The 17,373-nt window shown below is 42.3% G+C and overlaps 1 protein-coding gene across 1 annotated transcript in view; it reads right to left on the bottom strand.

The window, feature by feature from the left end:
• Window positions 1–17,373, bottom strand: part of dntt (deoxynucleotidyltransferase, terminal) — a 329,435-nt gene that overhangs the window by 282,145 nt on the left and 29,917 nt on the right. Inside the window, exon 2 of the mRNA XM_063071749.1 lies at window positions 13,173–13,392. Coding sequence (XP_062927819.1) covers window positions 13,173–13,225 — 53 coding nt within the window. The 5' untranslated portion in view covers window positions 13,226–13,392. The remainder of the gene's footprint in view (window positions 1–13,172; window positions 13,393–17,373) is intronic.

Here is a 17,373-nt window from a genome sequence, read left to right as displayed (position 1 = left end):
TAAAATCACTTTGATGCTTATTTCTAGTTACAAGACTAAAGATTCACATCTTTCATCACAAGCATAATATGACTGCAATGTGAACCATCAACTAAATGACTGCAATTACTCAAAACAGACTATTTTGATAATACTTTCCAAAGCCAAAATATCTTCTACCATGAAGGGGAAGCATAACAGCCACATGCAAATACCACAGTCTTCAGGTCCTCCTCTTAGTCATACAGTAGTCTGACACTGAAGTACACTCAGTAGCCACTTTATTAAGTACCTCCTGTGCCTAATAAAATGGCCTCTGAGTGTATGTCCATGGCTTTCTGCTGCTGTAGCCATCCACATCAAGGTTTGGTGTGGTGTGCATTCACAGATGCTCTTCTGCACACCTTTGTTGTAATGCATGGTTATTTGAGTTGCTGTCAATTTCCTGTCAGCTTCAACCAGTCTGACCATTCTCCTCTGACCTCTCTCACTGACAAGGCATTTTTGCCCACAGAACTGCCACTCAATAGATTTTGAGAGACTGTTCTGCATGAAAATCCCAGAAGATCAGCAGTTTCTGAGATAATCTAACCACCCGGTCTGGCATCAACATTCATTTCATGGTCAAAGTCACTTAGACCACATTTCTTCCCCATTCTGATGTTTGGTCTGAACAACAACTGATCCTCATAACCAAGTCAGCAGGCTTCTATGCATTGAGTTTCTGCCACATAATTGGCTAATTAGATATTTGCATTAACAAACAAGTGTACCTAATAAAGTGGTCACTGAGTGTATACTGCTCTTCCTACACATTACTGGGCCTAAATCCTGGAAATCTTTCCCCTCCACTATTGTGGGGTTGTTTCACCAAAAGACCTACAGCAGTTCATGAAAGTTGTTCACCATCATTTTCCTCAGACAGTGAGTGACAGCAGTATGTCATGGCCTTGCCAGTAATATCCTCATCCAATAAATTAATTATTGCGTTGATGGGGAGAAATTAGATAATACTAGAAAATGGAACCTGCAGTCATGATGAATAATGAACCAGTATCCATTTGACCCATTTCTGGTTGCACATTAATTGTGAACTCCAGCCTAATTATGTTCATTGTTACGTGCAGCAAGCATTATTGCACGAAGTCCAATTACATTAGTGGCCAGCACGGTTCATGCTAACTAATGGTAGCTTAAACCACTTCTACCCCTCTTATTATCGGCTGGTGGCGTAGTGGCATCAGCGCTGGACTTCAGGGTGAGAGGTCCCGAGTTCGAATCCGGCTGGCTCCCTTGCACACTCTCCATCCGTGCCTGGGTTGAATGTCGAACTAACAACTCGACCTCATAAAAAAAAAACCTGGAGAAGGATGGGCTCTGCCAGGTTTCAGATGGCCAAGACACGCCGTACAATGAGCATACCAAAAAAAGCTTGTCATGACGGCGCCCCTTCAGTACAGCACAGGAACAGGCCTTTCAGCCCAAAAGCAAATAAATTAGTAATCAAACGGGCAACTAAACTGATCCCTTATACCTACACAATGTCCATATCCCTCCATTTTCCTCCTCTTCACATGCCTAACTAATGTATCTGCCTCTACCACCATCCCAGGCATCGCATTCCAGGCAGTCATTACCTTCTCTGTTAAAAAGCATGCCTCCCACATCTCCTTTAAAATTATCCCTTTCACCTTAAATGCATGGTATCTGAAGGCATGGTATTAGACATTTCAATCCTGGGAAAAAGATACTGTCTGTCTACTCTATCTATGCCTCTCCTAATCTTATAAACCTCTGTCAGATCTCCCCTCAGCCTTCGCTGCTCCAGAGAAAACAACCCAAGTTTGTCCAACCTTTTGTTATAGCACAAGTACTTTAATCCAGGCAGCATCCTTTTAAACCTCTTCTGCACCCACTCCAAAGCCAAGTCACCCTTCCTATACTGGGGCAACCAGAACTCTATGCAAAACTTCAGATGCAGTCTAACTTGAGTTGTATAAAGCCGCAACATAACTTCCTGACTTTTGAACACTATGCCTCAACTAATAAAGGGAAGCATGTCATTGCCTTCTTGTTCTCCCATATCTGCAACTGATTTAAATCGTGCTGTGCCAGTCTTCTATGCTATTGGCTACACCACCAATCTTCATATTATCTGCAAACTTAGCAACCTACCGTTCAATATTTTTTTCCAGGTCACTTATATATATCACACTGCAGAGGTCCCATGACAGATTCCAGATAAAACATCACTCGTCAAATCCTCCAGTCAGAATAACTCCTATTGACCACTACCCACTGTTTCCTATGAGAAAGCTAATTCTGAATCCAAATGGTTAATTTACCATGGATCCCATGCATCTTAATCTGTGGATGGGCCTCCTGTGAGGGACCTTGTCAAAAGCCTTACTAAAATCTATGTAGACGATGTCTACAGCTCTACCTTCAGCTTTCACCTCAGTACTTTTTTAAAAAACTCAGTCAAATTAGAAAGACAAACCATGCTGATTGTCCCTAATTGATCATGGTTCTCCAATTGCTCATAAATCCCATCCCTAATAATCCTCACCAGTAACTTCCCTGCCAGGGGTGTGAGAGTCAGCAGTCTATAGTTTCTAGGGTTAATCCTCTTTCCCTTCTTGAATAATGAAACAACATTACTACTTGCCAGCCCTCCAGCAGCTTGCCTGTAGCTAGACAATTCTGCTAGTTATTCAACCACATCAGAGGCATTACACATTCACTTTGCAAGATACACATTCCCTGCTCTCATATACATACAAAAATATTATACAGGAGGAGGCTACATTGATACTTGAGTTTACTAAACAAGACTGATCTGACCTTTGCCCATGTTCCACTTTCATCTTTGTAACCGACAACTTCCCTGTAGACATAAAATCTGTTTGAATCTCTAGTTCTGAATTCCTCTGTCAGAGGAAATGTCATCTCAAAGCACACCGTATGTTACCTCCTCAGAGTCTTATATTTTAACAAGATAACCTCTCAACTACCAATGAGTGTAGGCTCCACTGGCTCAACCTTCCTGTATTTCTCAAGATCACCGTTACTAAAGGCAGGACAACTTCCTATTTATCAGCTCGGTGGCCTGGAGGAGAGTGTAGGTGACTATGGAATGATCACCTCACAGACTGTGACCAACATCATTGGAGATTTCATTGAAGGAGTTGGTGTACTCGTATTTTATGCATCTTATTTCACACATACTGCTAATCCCAGAGATCCTCTAATATCCAAGATGTGTGCAATGTAATCAAATACCTCACATTCTGCTTTGTTTACCTTACCTTCCCTTATTTCATACAGCCGTGAACTCCCATCTGGATAGACCTAGGCTGCTGAAGAACAAAAGAGACCAAGAACAGATTGACCGAAGTGTGTTTTCTTCAATATTGTCACTCTGCATACTGCTGTAGATGCCTCAAATGGGGGAGTCTTCATGTCGAATCTCATGCATATGAGGAATGTTTCAGAAGCAGGGGTAAGGATCTATGAAGGAGAAAACGCATAGAGTACAGAGCTTCTGTCACGTCGTCATTGCAGCTGTCGGCTGGTTACCAGCAGGCATCGCGAACATCACCGGCTGCAAAGACACAAGGTGATAGTGCTTATGGCTTGTCTTCCCTGTCTGTTGCATAGAACCTTTTGCTGATTCTGTCAGCAAGGATGAGAAAGTAAGTGGGTAACATTGCTAAGTAGCAGAGGCATTCAGATCAAAACACCCCTGTACATAGATGATGTCTCCGTCTTCTGCTCGGATCCGCAGTCAGTTCACAGATTGGTCAGCATCTGCAAGCTGTTCAGATCATGGTGCCCAACCTTTTTTATGCCGTGGACCATCACCATTGACCAAGGGGTCCTTGGACCCCAGGTTGGACACCCCAGCTTAAATCAACATCAGGGGCCAGAGACAACCATAGTAAGAGCAAGGCCATGCTCTTCGACAACTGGCCAATGAATGCAACCACCAAGGCAGACCAACTGAAGGTACTGAGGATCTGGTTCGGAGGGACTGATATGTATAAAATTAATTGCCTGGAGCAAATTGGTAAAGTTAAACAAAAATTAGGCCTGTGGAAATGACACTCTTTGTCAGTAACTGGGAAGAATTTGATCATCAGTTGTGATCTGCTGTCTGGGTCACTGTACTTAGCACAGGTGTGTAGTTCCCTGGTCCATCTCCTCATCAAGTGTCCAGGACATCCTCTAGATCATCCAGGAGCCAAGATAAAGTGAGTCCATCAGATTACAATGTACAAATCCCCAGACAATGGCCTCAAAAATCTATTCAACCTTGTCCTCATTCCGATGCTGTCCTTTGTGCGTGTCTACATCAGGCTGTGCATGGATTCAAGGTATGTAACAAAGTATTCAAACTATCTGCTCAGGGGCTACCTGTTCCTGGCATCATGGAGGCTTGTCTGGCCCTGTTGTCATGTAACATCCTGTCAATATCCTTCATGGATGAGTTCTTCCAGGCAAACACCTTTCCCTGGAAAAATATCCCTTAGGCAATGGTCAGCACGGAACGTTCTTCAGATACTGTGGGAGAAGATATCAATGGATACGGTGGGATGATTCCCTGACCAAACTGTCCAAGTTATCTCTCAGAATGCCCTCATCACTAAAACTCGCCAGAACCTTGCTTACCTGGCAGTGAGAGGGGCTCTCACACTCAGATCCTTCCTGTACAGAAGGTATATCCTCCACAAAGCATATTGCCCTCAAGATTGCTGCAGTAGGGAAGAGATGGTCATCCACCTCTTCGTAGAGTGTGGATCTGCTAAGAGCGTGTAGAGACACATGCAAGAATCCTTTACTTGCTTTATCCCGAGCAGCTGCATAACAGAGGGCTCTCTGATCTATAGGCTGTTCTCAGGTGCACACGCCGGGACAGACGTCAAATTCTCCTTCAATTTATTGAAAGTCGTCTTTTGATCTTCCCAAAACTTGTTGGTCTTCCAGCACAGCAAGATGTCCATGAGAGAATGCTGCTGACTGGCATGGTCTAGGCTACGGTGGTACATGCTGAGGGACGCAGTGAAACTCAGTGCAGCCAATGCAAAGGCTCTTTAGGGAAGTCTAGGCTCTTTCCACTGTGGGACGTGGAGGAGTTGTTGGGTTGGGAAGCCCCTCAAACAATGAAATGATGTATCACCCCGGGGGGGGGGGTACATGAGTGGCAAAAACCATATGGGTTTAAAAAGTAAATTTAAAACACTGAATGTAAAGAATTTGCAAGCTATATAAGACCCTGGTCAGATCCTACTTGGAGTACTGTGTTCAGTTCTGGTCACCCCACTACAGGACGGGTGTGGATAATATAGAGAGAGTGCAGAGGAGATTTACAAGGATGTTGCCTGGATTGGAGGGCGTACCTTATGAGAATAGGTTGAGTGAACTTGGTCTTTTCTCCTGGGAGCGACGGAGGATGAGAGCTGACCTGACAGAGGTGTATAAGATGATGAGGGGCATTGATTGTGTGAATAGCCAGAGGCTTTTTACCAGGGCTGAAATGACTAACATGAGGGGGCATAGCTTTAAGATGCTTACAAATAGGTACTGAAGGGAGATCAGGGGTAATTTTTTCACACAGAGAGAGTGGTGGGTGCATGGAATGCACTGCCGGCGGCGGTGGTGGAAGCGGATACAACAGGGTCTTTTAAGAGCCTCTTAGATAGGTGCAAGGAGCTTAGAAAAATAGAGGGCTATGCACTAGGGTAATTCTAGGCAGTTTCTAGAGTAGGTTCCATGGTCAGCACAACATTGTGGGCCAAAGGGCCAATAATAGAACATAGAGAACATAGAATAGTACAGCACAGAACAGTACAGGCCCTTCGGCCCACAATGTTGTGCCGACCCTCAAACCCTGCCTCCCATATAACCTGCCACCTTAAATTCCTCCATATACCTGTCTAGTAGACTCTTAAACTTTACTAGTGTATCTGCCTCCACCACTGACTCAGGCAGTGCATTCCACGCACCAACCACTCTCTGAGTAAAAAAACCTTCCTCTAATATCCCCCTTGAACTTCCCATCCCTTACCTTAAAGCCACGTCCTCTTGTATTGAGCAGTAGTGCCTTGGGGAAGAGGTGCTGGCTATCCACTCTATCTATTCCTCTTATTATCTTGCACACCTCTATCATGTCTCTTCTCATCCTCCTTCTCTCCAAAGTGTAAAGCCCTAGCTCCCTTAATCTCTGATCATAATGCATACTCTCTAAACCAGGCAGCATCATGGTAAATCTCCTCTGTACCCTTTCCAGTGCTTCCACATCCTTCCTATAGTGAGGCAACCAAAACTGGACACAGTACTCCAAGTGTGGCCTAACCAGAGTTTTGTAGATTGTGCTGTAATGTGCTGTAGATTTCTATGTTCTATGTTCTTAATTTTCTTCTTTTGTACATACACATAATGCAAAAAAATTGAAATCTCCCCAGTCACAGGCAGAGAGGTTTTGTTTGTTTCGGTGGGAATACAGCTGTGATTGTTACACATGGCACATCTCTGTCATCACCTCCATGGAGAAATGGGGGTTCCCAAGGGCCTGCTGCTCAGTTGGAGAGATTGGGCACACCCTTGCTGATTCTAGCTGGACAGGATCTCTTGGCAAGATTCTTCTTCTACCCTCCTCTTCCCCATTATGCTGAAGGCATGTGGATTAGCCACCACTGATCCTGTGCGTGGAGTTTGGAAGATACCATATCTGCCCTAGCCACAGCAAACAGCATAACTTATATTCATACTCCAATGAATTAATCATTTTCTCAAGCAAATTGAAATCCTAAACACCGGGAAGGTGATAATTCACCAAGGATCCCTGTTAGTAGATGGGGAGGGGATTCTTCCTGCATCAATTCCAGATTACACGAGGATAGCTGAGTCACCAACATCTAGTTTGGCAGGAATGGCATCAGATCAGCAGCTCATAATGATCGCCATTGCTGGTGCATGAACAAATGGATGTGCAACTACAGAAACCAGCTGGTCAAACAGCATTGTCCCACAAAAAATACAGTGAAATGGAAGCAAATTAGCATCTGCAAAATCAAATAAACCACCACTACCTTGTTCAGTTTCATTATGATATGGCCTCGGCCCAAGGTCAAACATTTTCAGTTTTTATGTTTGTATAGAAACATAGAAACATAGAAAATAGGTGCAGGAGTAGGCCATTCGGCCCTTCGAGCCTGCACCGCCATTTATTATGATCATGGCTGATCCTCCAACTCAGAACCCCGCCCCAGCCTTCCCTCCATACCCCCTGACCCCCGTAGCCACAAGGGCCATATCTAACTCCCTCTTAAATATAGCCAATGAACTGGCCTCAACTGTTTCCTGTGGCAGAGAATTCTACAGATTCACCACTCTCTGTGTGAAGAAGTTTTTCCTAATCTCGGTCCTAAAAGGCTTCCCCTCTATCCTCAAACTGTGGCCCCTCGTTCTGGACTTCCCCAACATCGGGAACAATCTTCCTGCATCAAGGTGCTATTTCAAATCTTTATATTGTGACCGTGATGGACTCTGATGCAAGTCCAGTTCTGATTAATTTAAGCCCCACCTTTATGATAAAGGGGCTAATAATACATTGTTCATTTCTATGAATCAAATAATACATAAAGAGTATGCAAAAGTTTGGGCACCCCAGTCAAAATTTCTGTTACTGTGAATAGCTAAGTGAGTAAAAGATGACTGGATTTCCAAAAGGCATAAAGTTAAAGATGACACATTTCTTTAATATTTTAAGCAAGATTACTTTTTTATTTCCATCTTTTACAGTTTCAAAATAACAAAAAAGGAAAAGGGCTTGAAGCAAAAGTTTGGGCACCCTGCATGGTCAGTACTTAGTAACACCCCCTTTGGCAATATCACAGCTTGTAAACGCTTTCTGTAGCCAGCTAAGAGTCTTTCAATTCTTGTTTGTGGGATTTTCGCCCATTCTTCCTTGCAAAAGGCATCTAGTTCTGTGAGATTCTTGGACTGTCCTGTATGCACTGTTCTTTTGAGGTCTGTCCACAGATTTTTGATGATGTTTAGGTCGGGGGACAATGAGGGCGATGCAAAACCTTCAGCTTGCGCCTCTTGAGGTAGTCCATTGTGGATTTTGAGGTGTGTTTAGGATCATTATCCTGTTGTAGAAGCCACCCTCTTTTCATCTTCAGCTTTTTTACAGATGGTGTGATGTTTGTTTCCAGAATTTACTGGTTTTTAATTGAATTCATTCTTCCCTCTACCAGCAAAATGTTCCCCGTGCCACTGGCTGCAACACAAGCCCAAAGCATGATCGATCCACCCCTGTGCTTAACAGTTAGAGAGGTGTTTTTTTCATGAAATTCTGCACCCTTTTTTCTCCAAACATACCTTTGCTCATTGTGGCCAAAAAGTTCTATTTTAACTTCATCAGTCCACAGGACTTCTTTCCAAAATGCATCAGGCTTGTTTAGATGTTCCTTTGCAAACTTCTGACGCTGAATGTTGTGGTGAGGATGCAGGAAAGATTTTCTTCTGATGACTTTTCCATGAAGGTCATATTTGTGCAGGTGTCGCTGCACAGTAGAACAGTGCACCACCACTCCAGAGTCTGCTCACTCTTCCTGAAGGTCTTTTGCAGTCAAATGGGGGTTTTGATTTGCCCTTCTAGCAATCCTACGAGCAGTTCTCTTGGAAAGTTTTCTTGGTCTTCCAGACCTCAACTTGACCTCCACCGTTCCTGTTAACTGCCATTCCTTAATTACATTACGAACTGAGAAACAGCTACCTGAAAACACTTTGCTATCTTCTTATAGCCTTCTCCTGCTTTGTGGGCATCATTTATTTTAATTTTCAGAGTGCTAGGCAGCTGCTTAGAGGAGCCCATGGCTGCTGATTATTGGGACAAGGCTTGAGGAGTCAGGGTATTTATAAAGCTTTGAAATTTGCATCACCTGGCCTTTCCTAATGATGATTGTGAACAAGCCATAGCCCTAACAAGCTAATTAATGTCTGAGACCTTGGTAAAAGTTATCTGAGCGCTCAAATCTCTTGGGGTGCCCAAACTTTTGCATGGAGCTCCTTTCCTTTTTTTCACTCTAAAATTGTACAAAACAAAAATAATACACTAATCTTGCTTAAAATGTTGAAAAGAATGTTTCATCTTTAACTTTATGACTTTTGGAGATCAGTTCATCTTCTAGTCACTTAACTATTCACAGTAACAAGAAATTTTGACCGGGGAGCCCAAACTTTTGCATGCCACTGTATAATAGAAACCTAGCTCCTTGTTTCTGAGATCCATGGGAATACACATATACCAAACATATTTTGCTAGTTACTCGTATGCATTTTCTGGAAACCACTTGAGCTGACATTGACTTTCTAATACAACAGAACATTTTGCATAGTTGTAGATTTATGATTCACATTTTAGCAGGATGCTTTAAATATTTAACATAGATTATTGAATCAAAACCTTCCATTTAACGCTAAACATTCTCGTTCATCAACAATTTTACATAATGAGTTTGATATCTGCGTGAATGTACAAGTCAGATTGGTATGCTGGCAAGTGTTAATAAGTGGTTATTGGGGAGAGTTTAAACTAGAATTCCTGGGGGGTGGGAACTGAACTGATGTGACGGAGGAAAGGGAGGTTGACTCACAAATAGAGAAAGCTTGTAGGCAGTATGAGAGGGAGGCCAGGCAGGTGATAGAGAAGGGATGCGTTCAGACTGATGGTTTGAGATGTGTCTATTTTAATGCAAGGAGAATCATGAACAAAGTGGATGGGTTTAGAGCGTGGATCAGGACTTGGAGCTATGATGTTGTGTCCATTACAGAGATTTGGATGGCTCAGGGGCAGGAATGGCTATTTAGAGTGCCAGGCTTTAGATATTTCAGAAAGGACAGGGAAGGGAGCAGAAGGAGTGAGGACGTGGCACTGCTGATCAGAGGTAGTGTCACAGCTGCAGAGAAGGAGGAAGTCATAGAGGGATTGTCTACTGATTCTCTGTGGGAGGAAGTTAGAAACAGGAAGGGGTCAATAACTCTACTGGAGATTTTTATAGACCACCCAATAGTAACAGGGTTTGTTAGATGTGTTCAGGAAGGTTTCCTGACACAATATGCAGATAAGCCTACAAGAGGAGGGGCTGTACTTGATCTGGTATTGGGAAATGAACCAGTGGTGTGCCTGAGGAATCTGTTCTGGGATCCCTTCTCTTCGTGGTTTTTATAAATGACTTGGATGAGGAAGTGGAGGGGTGGGTTAGTAAATTTGCTGATGACACAAAGGTTGGGAGTGTTGTGGATAGTGTGGAGGGCTGTCAGAGGTTACAGCGGGACATCAATAGGATGCAAAACTGGGCTGAGAAGTGGCAGATGGAGTTCAACCCAGATAAGTTTGAAGTGGTTCACTTTGGTAGGTCAAATATGCTGGCAGAATGTAGCATTAATTGTAAGACTCTTGGCAGTGTGAAGGATTAGAAGGATCTTGGGATCTGAGTCCACTGGACACTCAAAGCTGCTGCACATGTTGATTGTGTGGTTAAGAAGGCATACGGTGCGTTGGCCTTCATCAACTGTGGGATTGAGTTTAATAGCCAAGAGGTAATGTTACAGCTATATAGGACCCTGGTCAGACCCCACTTGGAGTATTGTGCTCAGTTCTGGTCACCTCACTACAGGAAGGATGTGGAAACTATAGAAAGGGTTCAGAGGGGATTTACAAGGATGTTGCCTGCATTGGGGAGCATTCCTTATGAGAATAGGTTGAGGGAATTTGGCCTTTTCTCCCTGGAGCGATGGAGGATGAGAGGTGATCTGATAGAGGTGAATAAAGTGTTAAGAAGCATTGATCATGTGAATAGCCAGAGGCTTTTTCCCAGGGATGAAATGGCTAACTTGAGAGGGCACAGTTCTGAGGTGCTTGGAAGTAGGTACAGAAATGTCAGGGGTAGGTTTTTCACACAGATTAGTGAGTACGTGGAATGGGCTGCTGGCAACGGTAGCAGATGTGGATACAATAGGGTCTTTTAAGAGACTCTTGGATAGGTATGTGGAGCTTAGAAAAATAGAGGGCTGTGGGTAACCCTGGGTAATTTCTAAAGTAACTACATGTTCGGCACAGCATCGTGGGCCAAAGGGACTGTATTGTGCTGTTGGTTTTCTATATATCTATGCTTTTTCTAATCTTGGTCTTTGCAGTTCCTTTAATGGACAACATTAATACTTTAGACCAGGGGCTTCCCAAACTGAAAAGCAGGGACTCCTCAGTTAATGATAAGACTCCATAGCATATAAAAGGTTGGAAACCCCTGTTTTGTGCCCTTCAAATCTACTTCAAACACATAATCAGGATGCCAATAAAATTATACAGTTTTTGTGCCTTTAGGTGTTGCCCTACTGCTCATTGACTAATGGCTGAGTTGCCAAGGTTCAGCTCTGCATAAGACCTGAAAATAAGAGCCCATCCAACCTGACAGGCCCCATTCCGCATCTGGTCTTCCATGTCGGTTCACCGTAGCCCTTGATTATCAGAGCTTTCAATAATTTGCCTATTTCCTTTTTAAATGCCCCCAGTGACCTAACCCTCTGGAGTGGAAATTTCCAGAGATCCACCAAGCCCTGAGAGAAGAAATTCTAAAGCAGCTCAGTTTTTAGTGACCACTTCCTAACCTTGTAATTCCGCCAATTCATTTTCTCTCATTCGTGGAAGCATCTCAACATCAAATCTTTTGCTCTCCTGAGGAACTTACAAGGTTCCATAAGATCATTTCTCATTCATTTAAACTCCAAAGAATATATATGATTTCTTAGATGGTCAGCATGAAGCCTCATGCACTCTACAAGGAGATAACACATTCTTACAATACAAGAAGGAAATCGGTACTTCAACTTCTAACTTGATTTTTTGTATAATTCTCTATTCTTTATAATTGTTGAAAGTTATTGTTTTTTTTTTGTTGCATATCAAGCCTTGACCAAAATACCACAGCAAATTCCTAATACCAGTTGAGTATCCCTTATCCGAAAGGCTTGGAGCCAGAATGGAGAGAAAATAGTTTTCGGATTTTGAAATACCTGCATTTACATAATGAGATACCTTGGGGATGGGACCCAATTCTAAACATGAAACCTACAGCTTGTGTGTAGCTGGTGTGAAGCTCACAGGGTGAACAGCCTGCAGAAGGGGCATAGTCTGGCGTGATGGAACTGGGTCCTCCAGAGACCTGTCAGAGATGAACGACTACCCCTTACTGCATCAATTAACAGATGCAAGTGCTGTGATTGGCTTCGTATCTGCCATCAATTTCAAGCAGCAACCCGACAGGGAGGGGTAGTTTTATATATTATTTTTAATAATTCTGTACATGAAACAATTACCTTCAATTTTCAGTTCATTGTGATGGATCTTTACTTGTGTCATGAGCAACATACCATTAAGTTGCAACGTTTGCTCCGAGGATGACAGTTCTCCTCTTTCAATATACAACTGAGATCTTCATTTTTCACTTTTTGCAGTGTTTTTCTATTTTTCATTAACTTCTGTTCATTACATATGTGAGGTCTCTTCTCAGAACTGTCCGTGGTGCGCAGAGATGTGCGCATCGCCTGGGAACCTTCCCAGCGCCCTGTGGAATTTTCCATTTGTGACGTTGTGTCAGTGCTCAAAGAAATTCTGGATTTCAGAGCTTTTTAGATTTTGGAATTTTAGATAAGGGATGCTCAACTTGTACATGTGAATGTATATGGCAAATAAAGTTGACCCTTGAATCTCGATTAGCAAGTTTGAAAATTATATAAATTAAGTCTTTGTGTGAAATATTGTTAACCTCTCTGGTAGTTTAGAGCTTGCGTTGTACACCACCTGTTGGAAGCAGTTGCTTATGTAGCAAGTATTTTTTGCCAGTAAACCAACCAATCTCTATTCAATCTCCGACTTTTGAAGACTTATCTGAACTAATTGGCAACCAGAACTCAGTTCGCAAATGTGACCACTAATTTCAAGCAAGCAGGCTTACGCTATATAAGCATTACACTACATAAAATATGATGCTTAACTTGATTTATGTTGATATATATTTTCACCATTAGAGCATTGTCTTTCAGTTATTCCTTGGGAGCTGAAAGACAATACTCTCATGGGAAGAAAATGAGCATGATCTAAATATTAGCTAATAAAGTTACCTTACATTGGTTCGGTGTTGTTGCAGGTCTGCGTAGAAAGGCAGGCATTTGTCAGCATAAGTGGCAACTTGCTGCAGGACCCCTGTACAAATATAGAAATCCAATACTTTCTAACTGATTTTCACTGGCTTTTTCTCATTTGTTGTTTGCCTGATGCCAGCAGTAGAATTGAGTCTTAATGAGATGCTCTCCAAGACCACTGACTTCAGAAGAGATGGCAGCATTCTGCGGAAGAATTGAAAGGGAAAAATAAATCTCTTCTAATCTAATTTGGATTTGTTTTTTTTTTCAAATTACCTTACAGTGTTTCCGAGTGTTAGTAGCTGTTTGGGAAATTTTCAACATATTTTAGTATTTTTTATGTATTTTTCTTTACAATCATAACAGTACTATATTTTTGTGGCTGGGCTTCTCATGTTTACCCATATCATTCCATGATATCAGTCAAGGCAATGCCATCACAGTTGACTCTGGGACTACCCAGGAGACTGGTGATTGCAGTATGAGTTATGGGCCAGTGATAATAAATTGGTATATCGGTTTTATTATTGCAACATGTACCGAAGTACAATGAAAACTTAGCTTGCGTACTGTTCATACATATCAATATAATACTACAGTATGAGGTAAAACAGTAATAGAACACTGAATAAATTGTTACAGATACCTAGATTTCCTGATCCACCTGGATCCCAACCTCTGTTTAGATATATTGATTTCTAATTGCTAATTGACACAGATATGACTATTACAATACTTCCATACCTTCTATTCACTGTTGTCTACCCCTTCTGAACCTGCAGAGCAATATTGTCACCAAATCTGTCAGCAAGGATGATGTTGTTGTGGTTTGACAAACTGAGCTTCATCTGGCTGAAGAAAATCTGAACTAACAACACAAAATGCCAGGAACATCCAGCAGATCAAGCAGCATCAGTGGAACTAGTTGATGTCTCTGGTCTGAGACATTTTGTCAGAATGAGGGGAGGATGTGTACAGCAAAGGAGCTGTCTCTGATAAGGTTAATGGGAGCATTTACCAGAAATTTGAGCTTCTGTGTCGAGCGTGAACCAGCAGGTCATAGTAGGAAAACTGAGTTGACCTGATAAGATGCAGGAAAGACCATTCCTGATACAAACAGAAAGAAGCAGTGAGCTACCTAAAACTGAAGATTTCTGTACTTGGTCCAGAAGGCTCAATGTACCCAGAATGAAAATAAGGTGGTGTTTCTCAAATTTGCCTTAGAAATTATTGTACCAGTGCGGAAGACCATGGACAAAAAGATGACAGTGGGAGTGGGGTGACGAATTAAAGTGGCAAGCAACTGGAAACTTACGGGTCACTCCTATAAAATGAGCACAAGTGCTCTGCAAAGTGACCTGGTGGAGGTCAAAGTTCAGATCATGGACAACTCCTCATAAACCCTTATGGACCATTACTCCATTATTGCCTCCCACAGTTACAGATCTCATTTCCTCATTGGATCTTCCATTCATAGCCTCCAGCTTTATAGTCTCCCAAGGCCTGCACAACTCACTTCTTCCTTCTCCCCAAGATCTAGAGGATGGTTCAGGGAAACTCATTGGTTCAACAGGGTCTTGCCCCAAAGAATGCATCTTCGTCTACCTTCACTCCATTCTTTCTCTCCTGGCCCAAACCCCTCCCATTTACAGCCATAACATATTTGGTGTCTTCCGTTCCTTTGTCAGTTTTCAGTGTGCCAGATCACTGTTACCAGGCCATATGTATATTCCCTCTTCAAGGCCATTCTTCACTAGAAAAGTCTGGGGGCCTGCAAGTTTTTCCCCAAACATAGGCCAAAACACTTCCCTTCCACCGATACACTTATTTACGTGGTTGAACGAATTCTCACAATGAATAACTTCTCCTTCAACTCCACTCACCTTCTCCAGATCAAAAGTGTAGCTATCAGAACTTGTGTGGGGCTATGCCTGGCTTTTTCTGGGAAACACAGAACAACCCACATTTTAATCCTGCTCAGGCTCCTGTCCTCAAATCTTTCTCTGCTACAATGATCAATGTATCGGTCTACTCGCTGCGCTCACATAGAACTCAAAAAATCCATTAATTTGTTGCCAATTTGCACCCGGTTCTCACCTTGACATCTTCATCATCTTTGATGCATTCCATTCCACTTCTAGGTCTCATTTAACAAAACACATCAGCTACAAGCCCACAGTCACCCACCACTATCTCACTATGACCTTCCATCCTGTTCCTTTAAGGATTATGTTCCATTCCCTCAGTACTTCTCCGTTGTCTCTGCTCTGATGATATGATTTTCCTCAAAGTGCCTCGGAGGCATCTTCCTTTCGCCTGAACAATGCCTTCCTCTCTTCCATACTTGACAGAGCCCTCAACTGGTTTCTCACAATCTTTGATCTCACTATCTGCCTCTTTGCCAATACAAGGATAAAGTTCCCCTGATCTTCACTTTCAATCCCACTAGTCTCCACACTCAATAGGCCATCCTTTGCAATTTGTAACACCTTCATGTATATTCCATCACTGGGCGTATCGTCCTTTCCCTTCCCCTTTCAGCAGTCAGAAAGGTACATTACATACAAAGCTCTTGGCTGTCTTTGAATCAACAAATACATTGGACAACTAGAAAAGCAGAAGTAGATTTTCTTTCAGAATGAGTTTGGTGAAAATGTGCAGGGAAGGCTTGGGGGTTCACTATTTTGGAGATCTTTGATTCATTCATTGGAAATAGTCTCACAAGTCTAAACTGTTTCAGATTTCTCCTTGGTCACAACATTGAAAGTTTAGGATTGTTATAAAGAAAGAGAAGGATAGATTTGGAAATTAAGGTCCTGATTTAGAGGACAGTTGATTTTGATGAGACAACACGTGACACAAGTGGACTTGGTGCAACTATTTGTGCTTTTGTCTATATGGGATCAAAAATAAAATAGTGAAAGCTCAGGGCCAACTTGTTCCCATAATAGAGAAGGGTAAGACAACAAGTCAAAGGAACCCCAGATGCCAAGGAATATCAAGGGCTGAAAATAAAGTTTTTTTTTAAAAAAAAGATAAAGTTTGGCAAGTTTAGAAAACTGATACCAAGAGAGGCTGTAAGAGAATATAGAATATGTGGTAAAGAAAATTAATTTGGAAAGTGAACAAGGAGCAAAAAATGTCTCTGGAAAATCCCAGAGTATTTATAAGTACTCTAAGGACAAGATGGAAATCAGGGAAGAAGGGTCCAGTTGGTACCAAGGTAGTAATCTCTGTCTGGAGCTAAAGGATGTAGTCAAGGTCTTCAGTAAGTACTTCTCATCGTATTCATGATGAAGAAAGACATAACAGCTGGAGGATTCAAGGAAAGGTACAGTGGGATTCTAAACAAATAGCCATCAAAAAGATGGTGGAATTAGATTGTAAGATGGATAAGTTCTCATATCCTGATGGAATGTATGTTATATGCTATGGAAGGCAAAAGAAGAGATTGCTGGGCTCTGACAGAAATTTTCAAATCTTCTCTAGCCAAAGGAGAGATGCCATATGACTGTAGGCCAACAAATATAAAAGAGGCCAGGCATGAAAGCCAGTGACTCCAAAGATTAGGTTTCTTTGCCACATGTACATTGAAAGATGCAATGAAATGCACCATCTGTATCAACAACCAACACAGTCCAAGGATGTGCTAGGGGCAGGCTGCAAGTGTCGCCACGTTTCCAGTTCCAGCATGGCATGCCCATGATTCACTACCCCTTACTGTCTGTTTTGGAATATGGGAGCACCTGGCGGAAGTACACACGGTCGTGGGGAGAACATACAAACTCCTTGCAGGCAGCGGCCAGAATCAAACACCCGAATAGTGATTGCAGTCACTGTGAAGCATTGCACGAACTGCTACGCTGCCATGACAACTCTAAAATCTATGTTCAGGGAAATTCTTTTGTAAAAATCTGAGGCAAAGCATTAATCTGCACTTGCAGAGACAGGGACTGATTAGGGATAGTCAGCATGGGCTTTATTATGAGAGTGGGCTGTGATTTATATCTGACTAATTTGATTGAATTCTTCATGGAGGTCACTAAGTATATCAATGGAGGTAATGACATTTATATATTGCAGTAAGACAAGGTCTGGCATGGTCAACTTCTCTAAAAGACAAGAGCTCACGTAACTAAGAGACCAAGGAACTAATTATAGACATCAGAAAAGGGAAATCAGAGT

Source organism: Mobula hypostoma, chromosome 19 (genome assembly GCF_963921235.1).
Source record: "Mobula hypostoma chromosome 19, sMobHyp1.1, whole genome shotgun sequence".
NCBI classification, from domain to species: domain Eukaryota; kingdom Metazoa; phylum Chordata; class Chondrichthyes; order Myliobatiformes; family Myliobatidae; genus Mobula; species Mobula hypostoma.
The sequence above is the reverse complement of the archived record's forward strand: the minus strand, read 5'-3'. Positions and strand labels throughout refer to the sequence as shown.